At 38.1% G+C, this 26,428-nt stretch overlaps 1 protein-coding gene across 3 annotated transcripts in view; it reads right to left on the bottom strand.

Annotated features, from left to right (window-relative positions):
• Positions 1-1,785: 1,785 nt before the first annotated feature.
• Positions 1,786-26,428, bottom strand: part of LOC128000774 (protein FAM222B) — a 68,482-nt gene continuing 43,839 nt past the window's right edge. For all 3 annotated transcript variants that reach the window (XM_052592295.1, XM_052592296.1, XM_052592294.1), the window contains exons 2-3: positions 14,631-14,807; positions 1,786-5,597 (exon numbers count right to left, since the gene is read on the bottom strand). In XM_052592295.1, coding sequence (XP_052448255.1) covers positions 3,901-5,597; positions 14,631-14,712 — 1,779 coding nt within the window. In that variant the 5' untranslated portion in view covers positions 14,713-14,807 and the 3' untranslated portion in view covers positions 1,786-3,900. The remainder of the gene's footprint in view (positions 5,598-14,630; positions 14,808-26,428) is intronic.

The raw sequence follows: 26,428 nt of genomic DNA, 5'->3' as shown, positions 1-26,428 counted from the left end.
AAAGAAATATATTTTCAAATTTTGGATACCATCTATCCTGTTAAATCAATAATTTCAAGATACTCTGATATTGATGATTTATGTTCTTTTTATAAAAATGAGAAAGAGGTGTTAACACATTTTTAAATTGTAAAATTACCCAAAAGTTTTGGAAAGGAATCGGCAGATATAATTTTTAATCTAGTAAAGGATAAATACTGTTTTCCTTTAAAGGATATTACTGACTGTACTATGAAAATAATGTTAACAAAGGTCTTGACGTTGTTAATTTATTCATATTGCTGGCAAAATTTTATATACATAAACAAAAATGCTTAAACTCATCCCCAATATTTAAGGTATTTTTTGATGAATTTGTTTAGTATCTTCTTTGAAACTGTTAAAAAACAAAAAGTCATTAACATGTTTAAAATATTATGACATTATGTTTTAGATTCCCTGTTACTAATTAATGTCCCACTTTATATTACACTGACTGTCTTATACTGTGCTCTGTATGTTTGTTCTGTTCAATAAAAAAAAGGTTTGTGTATATCGCCCTCTTGTGGTTAGGCGTGGTGCTACTTGTGACTGATGTCTCATAAGAAAGACCTACATCTGACGAGCATGCAAATGAGGTCCAGAAACGATACCGGTTTACTTATTGCTACTACAGTTGAATGGGTCCAATATGTAATTCTTTACCTGTTTTACCGGCCAGTAGCGCACCATTCATTAAGGTTCAGTGATGGATGGGTAATATTCCCCGGCTATTACTTCACTGCAGAGCTGAAATGCTTTGATCCCAGATCTCAAAAGACAAAAATTTACATCCGCACCAGAAGTCTTAAATGCAGCGAACTGCCTGGTCTGCGTCACTTCCGGCGCTGTATCCCTTTGATAAATAGAGCCATTGAATAAAACCAGCTGCAATCATGCGTAACTGAGACAGCCAGGGCCTCACTCTGAGTGGGAGCTGTTTTCCCTCTAAATGTTGACTTTCTAGTCCTGAATAAGAACTCGGTTTCTTTTGAATGAGAAGATATTCTCTAGGAATCATCTTTAGTGTCTTTATCTCATCGTGGCATTTTAACAATTATTCAACTGCGCACAAACACTGCATTCTCAGAAACTACTGAATGCTGTTTTACTCAACATAGTAACTCGTAAGTATAAGCTTTGTAAAGTTAAGGATTTATATTGTGAAGTGATAAATACATTCTGAATTAAATTCAATGGACTATGCAAAAGTGTAAAGCAGAATGGTGTATTCTGGATGTTTAAATCCATGGCCAGAGTCAGATATGCTGCCGTGTGAAATAATCAGCAGACCTTGTTACCAGAACTGACTTACAGTAAACTATTTGTGATGACAATCCCTCAGAATCTGTTCAGTGATTTAGATGTGTCAGCAGCAAAGGTTAAGTTAGTTTTCTTTACCTCAATTTGAACCTCTAATAGTAAATGGTTTTGCTCAATAACCACTACTAGAAACACCAATAAGATACCTTCTTTCATCACCAAACTGATTTTGTGACCATTAAATATTTTTCCAACTCATCTATATCTGACTCTTTGATGTTTTTAGTTTGGGATGGTCTGGTATTTCCTGCAATATTGCTGCCAGCAGTCAAAGCATTTTATTTAAAACCCGGATGAGCAGACACTGCTTGAGGAAACAGATTCTTAAAACAAGATCACTGTCAAAAATGTCCTTGAAGCCTATACAAGGGTATATACAGGTGGACCACTTCAAAGTTGAAGTTTTAGCAGGTTTTGAGCAATCAACTGAAATGGAGTCATACATGAAAGCATAAATTAGAACTTTATTTTATTACAATATTACAAAACAAAAAAAAGTAGCACAACTCACACTCTTCAGATTCTTCCCACGCATTCAGTTGACAGCCATAGAGTTACAGATACGAGAAAGACTTCTAGAAGCTTCCTCCATTTAACAGCAATTGCAAAAAAAAAAAAAAAAATTAAATAATGAGGGAAAAAAAAATCTAGTTCAGAATTATAAGTAGCACAAATTGCAAAACTGACGCTTTGAAACATGGAATGAAAATATTTAGTTACAGCCCAGAGCTACACACAGCTATAAAACAATGACGATAAAATATTCTTTATTTCTTTGTTTACATTATCAAGTAATTCTAAAGAACTACTTTTCTATTCAACAAAAGCTCAAGTTAATAAAAATAAACAAGGAAAAATGCTGTTCCTTTATAGACTATTTTTTTCAAAATCAGAATTCTTTATACCTTTATTATAATCATGCTTGTTTGTCGAAGGAAAGTCCAAGGACCAAATACTTAAGGCTTCATGAGGGCTGTTGAGGGGAGGCAAACCAACCGTGAGTCAAGACAAACCGACCCACCAGCACACACACCTGCGCTCATCACATGCACACCAAATAAATCTGTGAACCCATATCCATATGCAGCCACATTCATACACAGTTATTACACTTCTTTAAAGTTACAGCAGTACAGTAGATAAGCCAGTGTACAATAAAATAATCAATTCACCTGCTGTTTTACCTTTTTGACTTTTTTTTTTTTTTGCTTTTAAAAAGTCTTCAATTTAACCACAAATGATCTTGCAAGTGATCAATTTGGTCAATTCAAGCACACTTCACAAGAGAGTCAGTAGCAATTCCTACTTTACATTATTATAGAAAAACGCAGGATCATAAACCCTTGATTTGGTACATAGTTTCTACATCATAATACTAGCAACAAGCCTATAGACACCACCTTCAGTAGTATGTTTAATCCTGCAAACCCACTTACAGCTATACCACATATGACCCACCTGAACCTGCACAACTCATCTATACAATTCAAGTAGTAGTTTCTCATATGTTAAGAAATAAAGGGAGTATAATGATCAGGTGAAACAAAAATAGCACAACTTTAACATGGAAACATCTGTAGCTCTTCTGCTTTGGCCTTAACAGCATTAAAGAGAAAAGACAGAATCCTTCACAATCATTTTAAAAACTTCACTCACATTAGTGACTCAGAATGCAAAATGACACCTGATTTGTTGCATCACTGAAAGACTGTAAAAGAGGTTTTATATATGTATGCGGTTCCTGTCATTTAAGTTTCCTGCTGCTCACAAAGCGTCTAGCAAAACAAATTGATGTTTCAACCTTTCACAAGCCTAAAGCAGTTCAAATGTCACACATAAATCCATAAAGCCTATAACAAATCCATCTGATTTCTAAACATTTAGAAAAACAGGTACCCTGTGTTACAGGAACACATGACAAGAGCTTTCACTTAGGAACAGTCTGAAGGGACCAGTGACTGGCATATTCCCACATAGCTCAGACACTGAAGAAAGAAAAAGAAAGGATGAAAAATGTGTCAAGCTGAAGAAGGAAGTGCTTTGAGTCTGTCAGCCTTTTTGATGTTATAAGACGGGCTCAAAACAAAGATCTCTCAAATGAAAGCATGATGGTTCTCCAATGAACAGAAGGTCTGGTGCCCCTTAGTTCAAAAGTGATCTATTTCACAAGACACCTTTAATAAAGTAAGCACTAACACAAGAAAGACATTCATAAATCACCCAGGAGCACTTGAAATCCGGGGCACCTAGAGACAGACAAGACAGAATTGGATGAAAAAAACAAAACAAAACAAAATTCCCTCTAGTGCCTTGTAAAAAACACTCGTAAAAAGAAAAAAAATTGATCACTTGCAAGATTTACACAAAACTCTGCTCTTCATTGGACGTGTTTGTATTGTTGTTTTTTCTGTTTTCATCAACAATCATCCTTGAGATTAAGAGCTCTTTCAGTTCCTCTCGTAATGTAATTTCATTAAGACTAACAGGAGGTGTCGAGGACAAGCGTGTGTGGCTGACTTCACTGAGGAGAGACTGTGTCTGAGGCTTGTAGGCTGAAGCTTATCTGTACCCTGGATGCTGGCCTTGCGTCTCGGAGGGGGGGACCACTACCCGGCCCATAGGGGGTGGCCTGTGCATTTTCCCCATTAGGATGAGATTCTGATCTCGGAAGCAGGGCGTCTGGAAGTCCCCTCCCATGTAATCTGCCGTTTGCATCAGATTAGTCTGCCCTATTAAGGCACCCCCTACTAATTGGTAATGGGCCGCTCCTCCCGCGGGGGCACAGTCCATCGCTGGGGTGGGGTTGGTATTGCCTGTGCCAGTGCCATGGAAGGGCACCGGGAGGTCTTGTGAGCCGGAACTGTCGCTGTTCGGCGTGGGAAGGATACTACCCCACATCGTCGGCTGGTGGTAGTACTGCCCATTGGTGTAATGTGTCACCGCACCTGGGGGCATTGCATTGATGGTGTTGTTAGCAAGTGGCGGCGAGGGGCTGGAGGGTTTAATGACATAAGGCTGCCCTATGCCCATTTCTGGGGTATAGGTAATGCCCTTGCAAGGGAGGCCAGGGTCACGATTCGGCGGTTTGCAGGGGTGCCTGCCCCCTTCCGAGATGTGCTGTAGGTGAGCGAGCTGATGCTGAGTCCAGGACCTCATCTGCGGCTGTTGGGGATTTCGCTGTGGTTGATGGCTTTGATGCTGAAGGTGCTGTTGTTTTATATCACTATGATACACATGGTTCATTGTGACCATGTTATGAGGAGGCATCGCACTCACTGGCGCAGAAGCAGTCACTTTATCAGGAGGTCCAATAGCAAACGATGGATGCATGAGGCCGGGAGCAAGTGCATTAGGGTTTCCCGCATGCACTGAGACTCGAGAACTGGCGTTGATGAGTAGATTTCGGCTAATGGGACTGGGGTTGGCAATCTGCCCTTCACACATTGATGTGGCACTGGCTCCCTGAGCCCTAGCCTGGCAGAACTGGCTTATCTGGTGAACTATGCTGTTTAAGTCTGCCTGACGTCCCTGGTGGAGCCCTCCGGCCATGGACAATGGAATGGTTGAGGTAGAAACAGTCACGTTAGGAGGGGCATCTGCAACCGGTAACTTTCGAGGACCCACCTGCAGGCTTGAAGGGGGGTTCTGTAGGTGCTGCTGAGGAAGCAGGATTGCTGAAGGTTGGTGGGCACCAGGGTGGACTAAAGAAGGCGTGTGGGACAGAGTCTGGGGCCTTGGAAGGCCCTGGGGCTGCTGTGGCATTGAGGAGGAAGGGCGGTGTCCGAGTCCTTGGTGTGGAGGCCCAGGCTGTTGCAAAGTTTGGAGATTCTGAGGGTGTGGAGGAAGCCCCTGCGGATTCTGGGATACTCTCTGAGGTCCCTGTGATGTGTGGTGCAGGTTTAAAGTGCTGGCCGAGGTGGCTGCATAAGGGGTGCCGGCAGCATTCATAATCACCTCCGGGTGCAGACGTGCCCGTGTGCCGTTGAAGTCTTTGATGACACCCTTGACTAGGGGTACTTTAACGATGGCAAGGAGACCAGTTTTGGCAGTGGCCTGAGAGGATGGGTAGGGACTATATCGAGGGCCAGCGGTGTCAAGTCCGTTGACTGTGCGGCGAACGTGGTTCCACTGAGGGACTTTGACACTGTTGGGGAAGATCTTGATGGTGAGTGGATTGTTGGCAACCTTTTTAGCATAAGCATCCAATTCCGCAGGGGTTGGATATTGAGCGGATCTCATCCTTTGTGGAGTGTCCCCTATATGGAGCAAAAAAGGGAAAAAACTAATTATGCCTTGAAAATGGACTTATGGAATATGGACAAATATTCACATTTTGTACACAAAGCAGGGCAAGTGCAAGAATCAAAGAAGACATCAAAGAAATGTATAATGTTACAAAAGTTTTCGATTTCAAATAAATTGCTCTTTTAATATCTATATTCAAAGAATCCTTAAAAATTTATCAGGGATTCCAAAAATTCCAAAATTATTACGCATCACAACCGTTTTCAACATTGATAACAATAAATGTTACTTGAGCACCAAATCAGCATATTAAAATGACCTCAAAAGATTAAAGACTCAAGTAATTGCTGCTGAAAATTCAGCTTTGCCATCACAGAAATAAAGTGTAATAATATCCTATATATAATGATATAGAAAAAGGTAACTTAAAATTTTAAATTACAAACAGTAATACAATGGAAATGTTTTTAAATAATTTTGATCAAAGAAATGCAGCCTTGGTAAGCATGAGAGACTGAAAATCATAGACTGTAAAAATACTACAGTAAAAACCTTTTAATTTGTTGTCAGTCATTTTCCACACGATATACGGTGAATAACTGTAATTCTTTTAATGTAATTTTACAGTAAAATACTGTTAAAAGTGTGGTTTTTGGAAGTGAAAAAGAAAGTCATTATATAATTTACAGTGAAAAAAGGTAAATTGACACTCCCAGAATTCACTGCGTGACGCTTCATATTTGATGTTTTTATTTTTATTAAAATAACTGTTTCTTAGTTGTTGTTTTTTTTCTTATCAGTTGTGTACAATAGGGTTTTATCTTAAAGGTACAATTTGTAAGATATTTGCAGTAAAATATCCAAAAACCACTAGGCTAGTGTAATATATTTTGTCACTAACAATATCTCTTATGTTTTCAACTACTTTTAATTATGAGAAAATTCCCATTCTAAACAGAGACACAGGGCAGTGCAGTCACCTGTCAAAGACCTTGGTTACCCTTTGTTACCACCTTTACTGATGTAGAAACCACATGACAACAGTATCACGGACAAATGCGAAAGAAGCTTCGACAAACTTCAACTAGAAAAGAAAATCCGATCTCACTTGTGTTTTAGTATTATGGGGCATACACGCCAAACGCGGGGCATCGCGTCTCTAGACCCGCGCGAAGAAGCACCTGATCCATAGTCTGATCGCATCTTTGCATTGACTTTGTATGTAATCTACTCGTGCAAATCGTTGAACTCGTGAACTCATGAACTCATGATTTATCTTTCCGTCTGATTGATGGCCGTCAGCGGTTGGGTAAAAGACAACAAATCCCATCATTCCAAGCTCCTCCTTGGCGTCATCAAACCACGTGATTGTTATTGTTTTGGTAGTGCACCCTCTAGTGGCAAGTCCTACAGCCTGTACCTTTAAATCTAATGTTGTTAAATTAATGTCTATTTTCATTTCAGTATAATGCGTGTTACCATGATGTTGTTCAGTGTTTGTGTGAATGACACTGTGCACCTTCTGTATATATAGATGTATTAGTATTTCCTTTCTCAGCTTGTGAAAGAACTTTATGTGATGAGGACTTTCTCATCACCACCTGATTTTGGTGGTTATCGGTATTACAATGGTTCAAAACAGATATTAGAACAGACTTCAATATGCTGGTTTATTAACATTACATCCATTAAAAGGAATATGTTTTGTTTTTACTTAGAAATTAAGTTGAAGTTCTGAAAACCACAGCTGCTGATATTTTACCGTAAATGTCACTGATATATATATATATATATATATATATATATATATATATATATATATATATATATATATATATATATATATATAAATAAATGTGTATTACTTTGTATCATTTCACTTTTTTGATGACATGAAAACATGAAAAAAGTAATAGTGGCATTAATAGCAATATCTTTTGCTCCACAATATAGAACACATAGTCTTTACAGATTACAGATATTAATTGCTATCTGATTCAATCTGATTCTTAGGGGAAATTCATGCAAAACCTTATTTGACATTTGTGTTTGGTGTTAAATCACATAACAAACAGCTGTAGGTGAAAGTTCACTTTCTCACTTGCTCTCCATCACTACCAGATGTACCAGATGTAACATGCTTCTAGATGCCAGAGTGTGATCTGCTATAGCTGGGACCATTCACACATACGCACAGCCAGACAACACCAATGACTGTTAAGTACGTCTTTTATATTTAACAACATCACTGTGATGTGTCTGTGCTTGATTCTCTTACAGTTTCAGAGTGTGAATAATAAATTAAAACCAGTAAGCATCTTAGATTCACAGGTTCTGTGCTCTAAAAAACAAGCCATCTAATTGGTGAGCCCTTTTATCAATCTGCCTTTACACATACACCTGTTCTTCTCTTCAGGATCACAGTAATGCTTTTAAAGGTGAACATAAAAGGAATATTATTTAACTGGTTTTACATTCAGAAGTCTGCAGGTCTCTGCTCACAATATAAGCTCATTTTCTGCACAATGCTGCTCTTCCTGAGTGTGAGATCCTCACCTGCTGGGACACCTCTGATTCGATGGGTTGAGAATAGAGGAGAGCGGGTGAGAGACAGACAGAAAAACAAAGGAAGCAAGGGATGGGGAAAAGAAACTGAGGATAAGTGCTCTCTGTGAAGCTGCTGTCTGGCTGCTGAAAGGGGGTCTTTGTATAAAACAAGCTTTCATCACTTCAGGGGAGAAGAGAAAACCGAGAGGAAGAGAGAGACTTCTGATGTGCACCCACCTGCACTTCCCTTGCTCATACTGATATGGAGTTTACACACATACACACACACACACACACACACACAGTATTAACATGCATTTCTATGTGTTCCTGGCCCCCTCATCCCTAATGAGAGGATAGACAGGCTGTGTACTGTGACTGAGCTCTTTCATCCAGTCTGAGTGGATTCAGTCACAGCTCACATTGCCTCCACAAACACCCAAGACTTCCCACCAAACACACCATAACAAACACAGTTTAACATTTATATAGTGACTTCAAACTAAACCATAAAGAAAAAGAAAACACTGTAAAAATCTAGCTAAAAGTAATTAAGGCTGGTTTTCCACACAAGCTTTCACAAGAATACTGATATTTACGAATTTTTATTTATACACACCAATATAACAATAAACCGTAACATATACACTGCTGTTCAAAAGTTTAGGGTCAGTAAGATTTTCTCTTTTTTCAAAATAAATTAATACTTAAATTTAGCAAGAATGCATTACATTAAAAAAAACTATAATAGATACACTATAAAGGATTTCTATTTCAAATAAATGCTGTTCTTTTGAACTTTCTATTAATCTTATAATCCTGAAAAAATATATTGCAGGTTCCCCAAAAATATTAATCAGCACACTTGCTTTCAATATTAATAATAATAATAAGAAATGTTTCATGGGCACCAAATCAGCATGTTTGAATGATTTCTGGAGGATCAAGTGACACTGCTGCAAATTCAGCTTTGACATCAAAGGAATCAACTACATCTTAAACGTATTCAAATACAGTAATTTTAAATTGTCGTAATACTTCAAAATATTACTGTATTTTTAATCAAATAAATGCAGCCTTCGTGAGCATAAAAAAACTCATTAAAATATCTTACTGACCCCAAACCATTAAACATGTACTTTTAAACAGTACACTGACATTAATGGCTAAATCCAAAATGGCTAATGACAAATGGACAGCGTAACATGCTATTGAAGATCAAATAATAAATGCTAAAATGTTTACTTTTGTTCTAACACTCTCATAATTGTTGGTTGAAAGGGCTTGCGAATCCAGTCTGATGCTGATATTTGGGAAAATGTAACCAATGGTATGAGTTTGGTACGGGAGTCAGTGGAAACATTGACATTGTTGTGGAAGACATTATTTTTGGAAAACACTAATTTCTCTACTTACTTTTGGTGCCACTAGTGGTGCAAAAATGACAATGTATAGCCTAAACCATTATCAAATACTGAATTACATATGAACATGCGAATGGGAAGAGATACATGTCTTTGAGAATGAATGTGAATGTGTCTTTCTAAAGCAAATCTGTGGAGCTTCATGGATTTCTGTGGGCAGTCTGCAACTAGCAAAACATATCCTTACTAGCAAACACAATTTTCAACAGATACATATACACATCTGTTCATGTTAATGACGGAGTACAGCCTCTTGTGAAATATTGGTGTTTGTTTGGTGCAAAGCAGGATATATAATCCTCAACGCCATCCGCCAACACCTCACACAGCATTCAGCTGCCATGCCGTTCACTCATCTGCCTTTCTCTGTTTTTTCACACACATTCTCTCGCCCTTTGTGTGGACTGTTGACTAAACAAAATGGCCCCTGACATTTCTTAGCTAAATAACATTCCTCCAAATCTCAGGCCAGGTCAGCTGCCTTCACCGGCTGCCCACATTTGCTCACCTCCTGAAGAGACAGGAAGAATCAGAGGAAGAGGAAGAGCCACGCTGGGCTCACTAGAATGAATCACCGCAGGACCTGATCAAGGAGCGAGGAAGAGCAGAGTCATTATGCGAGTAACTCCCTTTCTCTCTTTCACTCTATTCACACTGCATCTCTCTCTCGGTCTATGCCATCCTCCCCTGCTGAGTGACATCCCGCGGGAGGCCGGCCGGTGATAATGAGGAGTCAATCTTGTTAGGATTAGACAACAACATACAGGTCGGCAGTCATGCAATCCATTTTGAGGACAGGAGAGTAGAGCAGAGGAAAGTGATCAGGTGGCATTTGCACTCAGCGTCTATGTAAATGTCTCAAGGGACTTTAACATCTCTAGAGCTCTGTGCCAGATCTGACTCCGTTCTCTTCAAGATTTGTAATTAAAGGGAACGTCCACCTAGAAATGAACATGGTCTCATCATTTATCTGTTCCCAACATGTTTGATTTTCTAAGATGGTCCCTAACAGAGGATATCAAGCAAACTTCTAAACCTGCTGTATTCCATAGGAAGTGAATAGTGACCTTGGCTGTCTCTGGTGCCCATCCACTTTCAATAAGTCAATTAATGTACTTCAATGCCTGGTTTCACAGATAGGGCTAAGCTTAAGCCAGGACTGGGCCATAGCTCAATTAGGATTTTAAAGTCATTTTTATAAACATGCCTTAAAAACATTACTTGAGTGCATCTTGAGCCAAATAAGGGCACTGACACATTTCAATATCAATCAGGGGACTAGTTTTAAGCCTTGTCTGTGAAACCAGGGGCAAAAGTTCTACTTCAGTCTAACAAATAAAGCCATGTAAATGCTTTTTTTAAATTATTATTATTAAAATGGTAGGGGTCTCTTTTTTGTTTAGTCAGACTAACAGACTTGTGAATGCAACTGAATGTTTTTTTTTTTTTTTTAAAAGCACCAAATCAGTATATTTGAATGATTTCTGAAGTATATGACACTGCAGACTGGAGTAATGGCTGCTAAAAATACAGCTTTACAAAATTACAAAATTAGACTTGAAATATATTGAAATATCTTCAAATAAAAAGTTACTTTAAATTGTCATTTCACATATTACCGTATTTCTGAACAAATAATGCACGCTGGGTCTGCATAAGAGATAAAAATGTGGTAGTGTAAACATGCTGTAAAAACAGCAGCTAGGACATTCGTTTTGTGACCAGAAAAAATTGCAGAATGTAAATTTTTTTAAACAGTATTTTTCCCCACTCTTCTTTCCTCTCTCTTTCTCTCTCTCTCTCTCTCTCTCTCTCATCAGCAGTGATTTGAGGATCACAGTAATCAGCCAAACCCCAGGAGCCCCATTACAGACACACAGGGTTGTTACACAGCTATTGTCAGCCTTTTCTGTCTAACTACACCATACACATCTCCTAACTGCCTTTTTCCACTCCCCACAGACATCACACACATGCGCACGCGCACACACACACACACACACTTTTTTATACTCTCTTTAATCCCAGAGACTGCTGATCTGAGTGGGTGTCCTTATACTGTCTTATATAGGGTTATTCCTCAAGGAGAAGCAAAGCCTCCTCTTTTTATTCATTTCTTTCTTCTTATCTGAAGTCATCTTTTCCTCCCTGCTCATCTCACCTTCTTTTCAGCTTCCTTTGAAAGAGTTCAGTGAGAGAATGCAACAGAAACCACTCTTTATTTAGACAAAAGACAGTCTTTTTTGCCCCAATCTATGGCTTGCGTTTCTGCATTCCAAGGTATATTTTGGCTCTTCCTGTGTCTCCTGAGTTCCCTGAGGGAACCTGCGCCAGTGCCAGATGTGCTCCAGTAACATCTGGACCACAGCAGGGAGCACATGAATTTGAAGGAGCAGTAAATGACATATGACATAGGATGTTTAAACGATCATTTAAAGTGATTTAAACGACTGAGGCTTCTCTGAAATCTCTCAAATTGGGGGTTAAGTTTGAACTCTAATTTAAATTCAGTTTTAAACAGCTAAAACAGTTATCATTACCTACATATGTGTACAGCTCTAGTTCGAGGTAAAGGTTTCTATCATTTACATGCCATCTTTAACTGGAGATATAATTTGAATATATAAAATTGGCAAAAGCCGTATGTTTTGAAGATCAAATTGAAACAGCCTTTTAAGAAGATTTTTAGCAGTAAACACTTTTCAAACAGGCAATTGTGTTAAGTCATAATATGTTGGAAAACAGCAATAAATGAAAAAAAGTTTCTGTCCATCTAATGGTTAACAGCTATGCACTGGTAAACAAATGTAACTATCAGAGAAATCAAGACAAATGTGTTAGAGGAAGATGACTGATTTTTGCAACCTGGTATATAAAAAGGAAAAAGGGATTGGACAAAATATGAGCTTATCTTTGCTATTTACAAGCTACTGTTAAAGTTTGATTGTCATTTGTTTTTTTCCAGTTCATATGGATTTTTCATGAGACATTTAATCTCTCAGAGCATTTAGCTTACAAGACATCATTATTAACATCCCAGGAAAGAATGTGGGATACCAATGGATTCTCTACATTTACTCCCTTCATAGACAAACACTTTGGGCCTGTAGTTACACGTCTGACTTCACTGTGTCTTACTCTGTGTGCAATGAATTAAATTAATTTCTATTATCGCTCTGAAAGAGACATCAGCATCAGGGGTATGCCTCCATTTCCTTTCTTCTACATGTACATCCCCTGTACTTCCATCTCTTTCTGTCTTCCCATTAGTTAGAAATACGACTCCCGTCTTTCTGTGATTTCTGCTCTTTACTGCAGTTAAAGATATGTCTCCAACCTCTCAGTAATTGCTGCCTGATGAGGGTCTTCCTGAGGCAATGTGAGCATCGGCACTCCCCCAGCCGCGCGTCTCCATAGCATAATTTGTCAACCTGATGGAGAACTAATCTGACAGGATGTCTGCCCACAGACAGAGAAGGCGAGATATTCCGTCTGTACGTATCCTTTATTTCCTGCACTGACTCAGTTTCTCTGTTTGTCTGAATCTCATTTTCTCGCTGCCTCTGTATAACCACTTATCTGCCTCTATCTATCTCTCTGTGAGCGCTGTGGTTCAGCAGGTGTCTGCCCTTGTAAACCACCTTAATAAAAATCCTGGGATTTGACAATCCGTCTATGCTTTTGCTCACCGAAGACAGCTCTCTTTTTCCCCCTTCATTCCATTTCCTTTCTCTCTCAGTACTGTTTAGTCTCTCGTCAGACATTTATCTACTTTTATAGATCTGTTTTCATCTCGTCTTTTAAATGCACTTAAATGTCATCTTTGACAACATCTGAGCCTGCTGAGAGGAAGATAAACAGGAGAATGAAAGGAATATTCACTCAAAATGAAAAGTTATCATCATCATTTATTCACCTTCATGTTGTTCTAAACCTGTATGACTTACTTTCTTCTGCTGAACACAAAAGGATGCACTTTTCCATACCATTAAAGGGATAGCTCACAACTTTCTATTTTCAGAAGAATACAATAGGAGTTATATGAAAAATGTTCTGGCTCTTCCAAGCTTTTCCAAGTCAAGATTTTGAAGCCCAAAAAAATGCATCCATCCATCATAAAAATACTCCACACAGCTCTGTGGGGTTAATAAAGGTCTTCTGAAGCGAATGTAAAAAATATCCATATTTAAAACTTAATTAACCATAATCTCTAGCTTCCGCTAACTGTCGTTTGTGCAAGCACGAGAGAGTGGTGTTCCAGTGAATGACGTAGGTGGAGCTGTATAACATAATATTTTTATTATGGATGGATGCACTTTTTTTGGGCTTAAAAATCTCAACCCTATTCACCCCCATTTCCATTCACATGTAAACCTAGGATGGCTTCAGGGTGAGTGAATCATGGGGTAATTTTCATGTTTGGGTGAACTATAAGTAAACTTAAGTAAAAAGTGGCAAAAAGCATCATAAAGTAGTAATTATGAGTGATTTACTTTTTTTTGGTTTACATTCAGAAACATTCTTTCGGTTATTTTGGAGGTGTCCTCAATCAACTTATGTTCATTTATTAAGGATCACATCATACCAAGTTTTCAGTCGTTTCATAAATATCTTGCTTATCTTGTCTTATGACATGTCTTATAACAACCAACATAGTGTAATTAATTGCTAAATCTATTAGTTAAATCTAGTATAAATAAATCTAAAAATAAGGGGAAATAAACCACTGGTTCTAGAAGTTCATCTATACCTAAAAATATTTAGGTTAAAAAAATAAATAAAAAAAGCTGTAAAATATTTTTTCATCCTACTTTTCTTATGTTTATTTCAATTTTTTCTTTCTGTTCATCCTAATGAACTCCCCTTTGTATTTGTAAATCTTTAAATATGAGCGGTGCATTATATTTTTCTGAAGCTCTGTGATAAAGCGGTGCAAGGAAGAGACCAGCACAAAACTCTTGTATTTCTTTAGAAGACCTTGGAAATAGAACACCATTCATATGCACTCATTTCAACTCTCTGTGTGTGTGTGTGTGTGTGTGTGTGTGTGTGTGTGTGTGTGTTTGTACTTACATTTCTGAAGTCCAGTGTTCATCTGCGAGTGGGGGTGGAGCTGAAGGGAGAGATCACCTGGCCCTGGCAGACAGGCCAGCATCTCATACACACACACACACTCACACACACACACGCCCACACCCACACACACTCACTCACTCCTAGAGCAACATGGGCCACACACTCCTCCTCACACTGTAGAGAAAAAGAGAGAAATGAGATGTTACAGCAAGCACCTCAGTACAAAGTTCAAGCCCAACAACGTGTCTGAACCCAGAACAACATTTTGTCATTAACTATGTCTGTGAACTGAAGGATGCCTACAGTCTTCATTATTGTTGATAAAAATTTAATTTAGAAAACTTTAGTCAACAAACATTTGTTCGTAATTTGACTTTCAACAAAATTATATTCAAAACAAACTAATTAAAAATGTCTCTTTTGCCCTCAGAAAGGCATGATTTAAAAGGGATGTTCATTAAAAGCTAACTTTTAGAAAAGGTGCAAAGCTAAATGTTCTGGATCATTTTCCAACATCACAGGAGCAATGAGACAATTACCATCTGTCAGTTTGACACACACATTTTCACTGCATTCATTAAAACTCAGCCAGTCTTTCTGATCAAGTGTGTCACAAGGAATGCATCCAAACATCAATTGAAATGTGTGATTGAGTGCGATTTCACACATATTTATTCCACTGAAATTACAAAAAGTACTAGCGATAAACTCCACTATGATAGCTTCAAAGCTTTGAATTCGCATCAATTAATCAACCAACCTATCAATAAAATGAAGCTCAGGAAATCAAAATATCCTTTTTTTATCATCCTCTTTGTCAATTCAGAGCAGCAAAAAACCCTCACATACCTTTCCATTCCAAACCACTCTCACTAATTGTACAGCAGCAGAAAAAGCACAATTAATATCAAATCTGATGTTCAATGTAATCTGATGCTCTGACCGTGGCCCAGGCACTTCATCTCTCTCTCCTCACCTCCACATCTTTAGCCTGTCTTCTCGCATGAATGGCGTGATCTAAAGTGACCTTTGCTGAATTCCAAACACTTACATTTATTTTTTTTACTTCAGCAAGGCAAGTATCATAACACTGAGAACATTTCGACACCTCAACCATCAGTCATGAAACACAATTATTTAGCGTGACTGTGTAGGCACAAATCAGCATATACAGAATGGAAGGAATCGTCCTGATGTTTTGTTGATTGCTTGTTTTTTTTTAAATATATTTTTTTATGTATTTATTTATTTAATATCTACTGGATAGCTCCATCCATCTGTGAAATATGACTGATTCAAACTGTTCTCTATATGGAGGGCAACAGTGCTAACCACTTTTTAGAACACATTTTTTTTAAGATTTATATCCCATGAGCAAAATCAACCGCACCTAAAAACAAACTCATTGTAATTTCAATTCTTTAGCAATCTGTGTCACTATCCTTCAAACCACTAAGTTTTACACATTTAACATTGAATAACGATGAAGCATTATTTTACCCATATTTTGACATTTTATTTTCATAAACGTTATTTGAAACTTGAAAATAGACATTTAATATGTATATAAAATAACTACTGTAAATTTTATTTGATGTGGACATGAAAATGGGATGTCTCGTCTTTGATCCTTAGAGACGTTAATTCTGTATATTGAAATAATTTACATTTGTTGCAAAATAAGCATATTAGTATGGAGACGGTAATCTGTAACAACAGACTGAACATCAAATATCTTCTGATGAGCTTAGATATCGTCTGGTGATTTGTGGTGAGAGTGTTTGCATACATCCATGTACTACATCCTCTCACTACACACTGACACCAGACAAAAACAATGTATTAAAACATGTATAAGCAAATAAACAGTTCAGACAAGAAGCAATTATGCACCAAACAACTCTGACAGGGCAGCATAAGGCCAGCCAGCCAAAGCTGAGAGAGAGAGAGAGAGCAAGAAATGAAGAGTTAGTATGTGGTGAAAGGTCATGATGGCAGCTCATTAAAATCCTGCCAGTGCACTAACAGCACAGCAGGGCCTGATACAGACATACTCACTCTCTATCACATTTATCTGTAATAGTGAACTGCCTCACTGCATAGGCCATGGGCGGACTGGGACCAAAAAGTGTCCCTGGACTTAGCAGCCCACCACATCATAGCATCTGCCCCTGTTTTGATGTAATTTATTAATTTAATATTTAAGTAAACAGTTTGGGGATTTTAACCAATAACGCAACTGATCCTCCATTGAAAAAAACAACAACAACAACAAAAAAAACCTACATGCAGCAGCTGTTCATTTAGCGACTTCTAGTTAGTGATACAAGCTCATCACGACACAAACATTTTTCTAGAACTCACACTTTGCATTCAGTAAACCGATCCATAAATGAATCATGCATGAAACAGAAGTTTATAAACTCAAACGATAGCTTTATGTGATTTACAGATGAATAAAGTATTTATTCATTCGAGATGTTCAATAATAGATCATCTTTGGCTCGGTAATACAAGTTCATGATCCAATTCATGAACAGAGGATTCTTTTGAGTCAATATTTTAAAATAATCATCTATTTTGTGGTGCAGGGCTCGTTAAATCGCGAGCCCGACGATTGAGTTTCCCAGTCGGGCTCCAAAATATATCACCGCCTTGCCTGACGGGCTATCGTGAATAGTGATGTAAAATTCCAATACTTGATTCGCGTTGTTCACTCGCTTGAAGGGGTGAAACGGATTGTAGTTGATCGTTTGCACTTGTTTCTAAATCTTGCTGATTCAAGCGTTTTAAACAATTCACGTGCGTTCAGTGCTTGCGCTCACTCGTTCAATGCTTGTGCTGAGAGCAGCATTTTAGACAATACGATTACACAGAATTAATTCATCTTTCCTGTATCGTAACTTGTGAATGAACCCGCGCGATCGACTCACTCATCCATATGCGTAGAAAGGTGGGCCGGCACACATTGGAAAAGTCCCGGTGCTCCAGATGGCCAGTCCGCCCCTGGCATAGGCTGCTGTCTTCAGAGCAAGCTTTATGAATGACTGATTAGCAACTCAAATAGTGCTCCGCATGTGAAGTGACATTCAGCCAAGTATGGTGACCCATACTCAGAATTTGTGCTCTGCATTTAACCCATCCGAAATGCACACACACAGAGCAGTGAACACACACACACACACTGTGAGCACACACCCGGAGCAGTGGGCAGCCATTTATGCTGCGGCGCCCGGGGAGCAGTTGGGGGTTCGATGCCTTGCTCAAGGGCACCTAAGTCGTGGTATTGAAGGTGGAGAGAGAACTGTACATGCACTCCCCCCACCCACAATTCCGTCCGGCCCGAGACTAGAACCCACAACCCTTCGATTGGGAGTCCAACCCTCTAACCATTAGGCCACGACTCCCCCTATGTGAGACTCCACCCAAATTATACTTCGATAGTTAATGGCACAATCCTCTAATAAGTACAAAAATAGTAGCCTACAAATAGGTAATAAAAGTAATCAACTTGAAATACATCAAAGTGCCTTTATTAAAAGATTTCAACAGTGAATGAAACAAGTTGACTTATGATTGATATTTTCGAGGGAACAAAAATACCTACGTTGCAGTGTTTGTCAGCAAATATAGTATTTTTAATGCTCACTGTCTTTATTTTTACATTTAGATTCCCTGTCATCTAACACTCCCTTATTGTCCTACTTTAAACAACATTTATAATTGAATAACACTGTTAAATATATTTAAAAACATTTATGATGTTACAAAAGATAAAATAAAGGCTGTTCCTTTGATCTTTTTATTTAGAGAATTATGAAAAAAATGCCACAAAAATATTAAGCAACTTTAAAAATAACAAAAATAAGAAATGTTTATTGATCACCAAATCATCATCTTAGAATGATTTCCGAAGGATCATGTGACACTGAAGACTGCAGTAATGGCTTTGTCATCACAGGAAAAAATTACATTTTCAAAATATTTTTTTACTTGGAAAAAATACTAAAAAACGAATTCTTCCCAACTAACCCCAAACATCTGAACTGTAGTAATGTAAGTAACTATTATAACTATTAAACTATATGGAGCCCATCAGCTCCAAAGTCAAAACACAGTATCAGAGCTGGTGGAAAATCTGGACAGAGAGAAAGACAGAAAGAGAGAAAGTGAGTCTGGGTTCTCAATGGCTGGGGATGTTTGGGTCAGACCGCATCTGATAAAAGACTCTTTTCTCCACTGCTTTTTCTCTTTCTTTGTATGCATGGGTGGACAGAGGGAGGGTGTATGTGGGAGAAGAAAGGATAGAGGGAGGAAAGTGGAGTGGAAGTGAGCTATTTAGAAAATGACTACAGTAAGCTGTAATCAGGCTCTGGTGGGGCTGAGCTCTGGAGCTCAGACAATCTGCCTACACTGGCCTTTATGCTCAGGAAAAAACAGACTAATTACACTAAAATATACACATACAATAGAGCGAGAGAGAAATCCAATGTATGGTTGCATGTACAGTTTCCCAGGGACACAAAAAGCTATTGAGCGAAATGACTTTTTAGGGGAAGAATGGAGAGGAGAGATTGTGATTATCATGAGGACCATGGAGGAGGACATCAGGTGGGCGGGGGGCTTACATTTAGATTTTTTTTCAAAAGAGAAACCAGCTTTACCCTTGAATACGAGAGCGGCTCAATAGGAAGGAGAGAGAGAGAGAGATGTCGCCTGTAAATAAACGTTCACATCAGCGCAGGCCCATTTAAAGAATCAATTTATAGCAGCCCGAATAGATTGAGGATACGCGTGTCCATGTCAGCGTGTTACTGATGACTTAAACACATCCCCTGAACGATATGCTCTCGCATGCTTTTTTTTAAATCTGTCAGAGTTATTCTGAGAGTTTTGTTGGTCTAAACGTGTCCATTTTAAGCACATGAAGTGTCAGAGACATGCAGTTTCAGATATTAGCTATCAGATATCGAAGTCACTTTAGATAGGTAATGCTAATAGACTGTGTGTGATGGTGAGAGAAAGAATGAAAGAAAAAGCAAAGAGGAGAGTGGACTAAAAGAAAGGAAAATATGTGAAGCCACATAAAGAAAGAAAAAACAATAGTAATGATGCACCAACGGGAACAGAAATTAAAGAAACATAGAAGATGTGAACAGTATTAAAGCTAAAAACAGACAGATAACTGAGTGGAGACTGGCATTATGACATATCCTGGTATTCAGTAATACTGCAGATTGCAGTAATGAACATGTATATAGTGAATATTTCCATATATACCTTAAGCCCATGCTTGAGTTTTGGTATGAATGCTTAATGAATGCATACAGCTGAACATTTTTAAACTATACTCTATTTGACATGCAATTATGACTGATAAAAAATGTCAAACTCTTTCAAACAGAGCTGCGGATATATCTTAATCTGTCACAGCGCTTGTCTAAGTGGGAGCCTGTAAAACAATGATCCGGGCCAGTGTTTCCACCTTGGGCTTTATTGTCCAATTGTTTAGCTGTTGGTAACTGTTTGGTAACTAACATTCTTCAAAATATTTCCTTTTGTGTTCAACAGCTAAAAGAAATACATACAGGTTTGGAATAAATAAAGGGTGAGTAAATGATAACAGAATTTCCATTTTTAGGAGAACTATCCCTTTAAATCTTTTCAAACAGCTACTAAAACTGTTGTATTTGCTAAGGTGTTTATAAAACACCCCCTAATACTTCCCCTATTTACACGTACAAGTATTTAAGTACTTAAAAAAAAGAATCTGAATATTGACTGAAAATGTGTTTTTTCTTTATTATCATTCTTCATAATTGTGTTTGATACAATTCCTAAAAAACAAACACACCTATAACACAGTATACACAATGCATTCAATAAAGCCCATTGGTATTGCAACAAACTTTATTCAAATGAGCAGGGACTACCAATGGAGTGCAGACAGTCGCTGGGTTTCCATCCAAAGTTTCAAATTTAACTTCTACGCAAAACTGGAATATCGCACAAAACATTTGCGAACGAGCAGCGTTTCCATCCAACGAGTCAAAGAGAACAAAATCGTCACTTCCTGATAAACCGACACTTTACATAACTTAGAAAAGTAGGAGAAGATACTGAATATAATAATTTTCCTATATAATAAATTACTTGCACCTCAGAACGAGCAGACGAAACACAATGAATGCTCTTATTGCTTTCGGAGATGGTTGAGAACAGTTCTGGGAGGCAATTACACAGAAATACTTCGAGAACAGACTTTGCTCGAGCATTTCTGACCATAACAACATTTCAAAGGCTGTGGAACAAGTCGGTGCACTGTTTAGTCAGGATTTACCTTCCCTGTCAAAGTCACATTACTTTTTAATGCGCTTGTAAGAATTATTCACAAAATGCATTTCCATCTCCCATTATTCACATTAAACCTTTTTTGCACAAGTTAAAAAAAATTTTGCGAATTAAGGCTTTTCCAAAATTCAGTGTTTCCATCACTCGATTCTGATGCGATGCTTCAAAATGCACATAAAAGCAGGGTCATGGAAACCCAGCTAGTGATCAGATTTCCTGCATGCATGAAAGAGAAAATGCGACAGAAAGAACAAGCTTCATGGGCAAGATATACAATGACGTATATCCAATTCATTAATATAAATCATCATTTCATTTCTATTGTAACAAACTAGAGGAAACCGGGAAAATCAATATGCAGGCCTTATCATATATAGGTGGACGTGTGTGTTGACCTCTCACAGTGAGGTGACGTGTGAACAATGAACCACAAGCCAAATGAAAAGGTGTTGAAGCTCTCTGCATTTTTATTTATTTCTGGACCTGCCTGAGCAAAGCTGTGTAATGTGCAGCCCAACAGACGCGACAAAAACAAGAGGAAAAACCAGCAGAGCAGAAGAGAAACAGAACTGCTACATACACACATGCTTTTAAATACTCACAAACTAAACAAGAATCTTCATGCTCCAAAAAAACGCATCTTAATTTTTCTGCCACATATGGGTGTAAATCTTTAGCATTTTGTTAAATTCAGTGTAAAGACTACACATTAAAAGCTGTACTAAAACTAGACGGGGGAACATTATATTGAGTGCTTATGACAGGAAGAGCCACTCACTGGATATTGGAGTTCATCTGTGCACTGTAAATAACTGGATTTACACAACCATTAACTGCTTCATACGACAGCAATTGAAAAAGATTTTAGTATTTTTTTGTGTATGATTATGCTAGTGGCACAGAAATTACACTTATATGTACATATAAAACATAAATATTATTCAATTAATTTTGAACTGGACATGACAAAAATCCATGACTTTTGGGCCATGATTCAGAGAGTAACTCAAGAACACCTCTGACACTAATTCAAACTTTCTGAATGACTCAATTAAAGGGCCAGCTCATAAAAATCAGACTATGCATTCATTCTGAAACAATCTCCAATAAAGCAGCCTTTCCACCCCAGGTTTGTCTAGAAAATGTGATTCCATTATTCTATCGTATAGCTATTTAATTAAACTAAAGTGAAAGAAGTAAATTAGTACAATGTGGCCACAACTGAACCAAAACTAGGGAACAAATTTTTATGATGTGGTCACGATTTAACAAAAAAGAAGGTGTTTATTAATTAAAGGGATACTCCACCCCAAAATAAAATTTGTGTCATTAATCACTTAATTAACTTTGTTCATCTTCTGAACACAATTTAAGATATTTCAGATGAAAACCGGGAGGCTTGTGACTGTCCCATAGACGCCCAAATAAGTTACAGTGTCAAGGTCCAGAAAAGTATGAAAGACGTCATCAGAATAGTCCACCGGCCGTCAGTGGTTCAACTGTAATGTTATGAAGCGACGAGAATTTTCTTTCAAATCAAGCATAAATACACACAGAAACAGTGCATCCTTATGTCGCGGCTGACAAAGAAGAGTTCAGGCAGTTTGAGTGATGTGGAGAGACACAGAGGAGACTAGTGTTGTCAAAAGACCTGGTACTTTGGTAGCAAGTCTGTATTAAAAAACATTCAAATGTTACGGTACCAGGTTTTTTTAAGTACCGGTGGTATCAACTACCCGGTCAACCCAGTTCTTGATGGGCTATCTGAAAGGTGCGCAGATGCTTTCTACATAAAGCACTGAGACGTGAGGAAACTCACCAAACTAACAAAACACTTTAAAGACAGACACCCAGATCAAATTAAAGAGTTCAAGCAGGTAAGTTGTGTTTACCATACATTGATTTACTTGTGGCGGCCCGCCACAATATCAAAACTCACCGCCACAAAGAGATTTTCTAAAAGGCTTTGACTTTGTTGAATAAACATGAGCACTGCATGTGTCAAAGTCGAAACCCAGTGTGGGTGATTTTATATAACTGTATTTCTGAAGGAAACTGACTGTCTTCAGAAAATGATGGATATCACTTTTATTTAATCTTGCCTGTAATGCCTGAGCAGCGTTTGTGATCGCAGGCTCAGCACTTATTTGATTGCAGCCATTACCAGAGAAACCTCTCTCTCTCTCTCCTGCTCTTCAAGTGCCTCCTGCTGGCAGAGAATGAATTTGCATATATATGATGCCACAAATAGAGTGCAAGGCTGTGGGAAACACTGCTTCTGTTAAGAATACTATTACATATTTTAATTTGAATGTCGGATTGAAATGAACGCTGTTATTAGAGTAGTTAATTGTTAGTATAAGTGTGGCTAACGCTAATATAATGAGCATTAGAAATACTTTTCTTTATTAACTATTTAATGTTCCTATAACTTTTATTAGGGTAAGGGTAACAGGGTATTTTTACACACCAGAGGCTTTTAAATGAATTGTGAATCTAAAATATGTGTGTTAGAGAATGTACAAATGGTTAAAATTGTTTGTCATATCAGTCAGAAAAGCAGTTCTGCGTTTTTTTTTTTTTTTTTTTTTTTTTACGTTTTAGCTTAGTTTTAACTTAGTTTTAACTTAGTTGTTATTCTTGGCTTTAAAATTCAAAGTACACAGTTTGGATTAAATGAAAGTGTTTTTGTGTTTTGCTTTGGTACCGAGAACTGTGGATTTTCACTGGTATTGGTACTGAATACTGACATTTTGTTACCGTGACATCACTAAAGGAGACTGTTGACAAAGGAATCGTTGAATAAAGTCATTATTTTTGTTTTCTTTATATATATATATATGTATACGTATACACACACACACATCTTTGTGTTTCCAACAAACATATTTTTATGTATTATTCCAAAATTGGCCTGAAAATACGTTTAAGGAAACCCAGCTAACGCCTTAATAGTGGATTGTGAAGTCTGCTGTAGTCTTTCCCTGCATACTATACAGAGAAAAAAAAAGCATAAACAAATTAAATTTATGCCACGTCACTTCACTTGCTTATGCAACTGGATACAGTTATCAAAACACCTCACATCCACCCTACCCCTAACAAAAAACCTCTGCAAGACCATATAAAGTCAAAATTGAACTTCTAACAACCACACAATGATAATCCCACACTGATGTAAGACCACTAGGGAGTAGGACTGGGACAACGCGTCGAGGTCGCTAGATTAATCGTTTAAAAAATAATCGTTTATCCTAGCCCTACTAGGGAGTGAGAGTGTCCCTCACACACATTCTTTATATACCAGATATCTGTGCTAGTTCACAATAACAGAAATGAGGATAAAAATGCACACAAAACAGGATGAAGAAATGACAGAGTGAGAGAATTTCATTTATGAAAAGATTCATCCATTTACTGCTCATCCGTTTGCCCAAGATGCCTGCAGCTCATCCGAAATTGGACACCCTGGTGATAAATTGCCGGAAAAGGAAAAAAGGAAGGAAGAAAGAGGAATGATTTTTGTCTGTCTGCCTCTGGTGAGTGGGAGGGCCTCTCTCTCCAGGATTCAGACAGCTGCCATCTCATCCCAGAGTGCATTAGATGAGCATGCCCATCCCAACAGCTGTCCTTGTGCCCTTCAACTGTTACTGGACACCAAAGATGCAACCCAATGTTCAACATTAAGGGGAACTGAATCAGCCTAGCGTGCATCCTGACTCTTCATCATGATTTGTCATGTTTACGCCTCCTTACCACGATCTATGGCCAGCCTCTTCCAGCTGTACCCTTCCCTCATCCATCATAATGAGGACGGCCCAATTGCTCCAGCACATCTAAACCACAGCATCCACACAAACACTTAACAGGAACCAGTTTGAGCCAGGGGCTCTTTCTAGAAGCAGGTTGATCTTTGTTTAAAGATCCCAGAGCCAAAGCAAAGGTACTAAAGTACACAAAGGTAGTAGATTCTATATGAAATGCAAACACAAACTCTTCTATTTATTTAGTTATTCACATTTGGATAAGAATTCAAATGAATATATATTATTATATGTTTCATATCAATGTAGTTATAAGAGTTTATATGAAAAAAGGGGTACTCTACTCCACTTTTCGGCAACACAAGTGTGTATTATTGGAAAGAACAGTGACAGTTATTTCCTATGGCTGCTCAAAGCATTCTGTCATCACTCAGCTCCAGCTCTGCTCCAGTTTTCACATTTACACAAGGTCAGCTCGCTATCACAGAGGGACTTCAAAGCGACACATCAATACCCAATCACAGACTCATGGAGAGAACAGATATAAAAAGAACAGAATAAATGCCAACTTTCTCTTTTTTACTGTTGATCTTTGCTGTACTTATCATACACACACTCCCCTGACAGCCAGCAGTCCACAATCCTCTACTGTTGTCCTGTGGGCCGTACAGGGGAGATGGTCAAACAGACAGACTGCTTGGCTTTGTGACCGCAAACATTTCACAAGGGCATGTGACTATGGGAACAGACACATCAAACACAAGCAAACCGCCACAACTGAGCTGAACTTTCCAGATTCCAGGAAACAGATAAAGCCTTGTCATGGAAGAAAACTCACTAAGAATCTGCTTTAGCTCTAGATTACCATAAACTGTCAGATGTTGTCTTACAACCTATTTATGTACACAGACACTTGCTGTCAGGGAAAGGTGAGGTTTTCGGTTTAGGGTTCCCACATCACTTGAACAATACATTTCAACGACTTTCCATGTTTTCAGTCAAGAAGGATTTTAGAAATTATTTTATACAGCTTGCACCCAAAAAGGACAACTTAGAGTCAATAAAAAAAAAGTAATAGAATAACAAATAAATATTCACTGAATAAACAATTTCTATAAAAGTGAGAGCATTGACAGTTGAATAAAATGAATTACATGAATCGCAAACTTAAAAAGTGAAAAAATAGTGTGTTGACTTGCTGGTCTAATGCTATAATACTTTAATATAATATAATCAGGCATTTAGTCTTTGTGCCTGACTGACATTTATTGGAAGCACGCTCAGATACGCCCTTCATCGGTACATCACTTCCTCGTCACAAACACTCATTTTGTTCCCATTTCAACGTCCTACAATTGTGTGTTCAGAAGTGTGTGTGTGAGCAGAAAGCTGATCAGCCCACATCAGACTTTCAAGTTCGGCCTAACCCTTTTCTCTCTCCCTCGCTCTCAATAAGCCCTCAAACATCAATCACTGCAGATACAGTACTGTTGACACAAAGGCCGTAGAAAGAAGGAGGGCACTGCAAATTCCTGAAGTAACAAAGCTTATGAAGCGCGTTTGACGGGGTCAATAAGCTTTTTACAGGCCGGTATGTTGCTGTGAAACTGCAGGAGTGACCCAGGCATTTGAGAGGTGTCAGAGAGGTGAGCTTTTTTCGAATCTTTATGAGAGAACAGC

The sequence above is a fragment of the Carassius gibelio genome, chromosome A5, assembly GCF_023724105.1.
Source record: "Carassius gibelio isolate Cgi1373 ecotype wild population from Czech Republic chromosome A5, carGib1.2-hapl.c, whole genome shotgun sequence".
In the NCBI taxonomy this organism is placed as follows: domain Eukaryota; kingdom Metazoa; phylum Chordata; class Actinopteri; order Cypriniformes; family Cyprinidae; genus Carassius; species Carassius gibelio.
The sequence above is the reverse complement of the archived record's forward strand: the minus strand, read 5'-3'. Positions and strand labels throughout refer to the sequence as shown.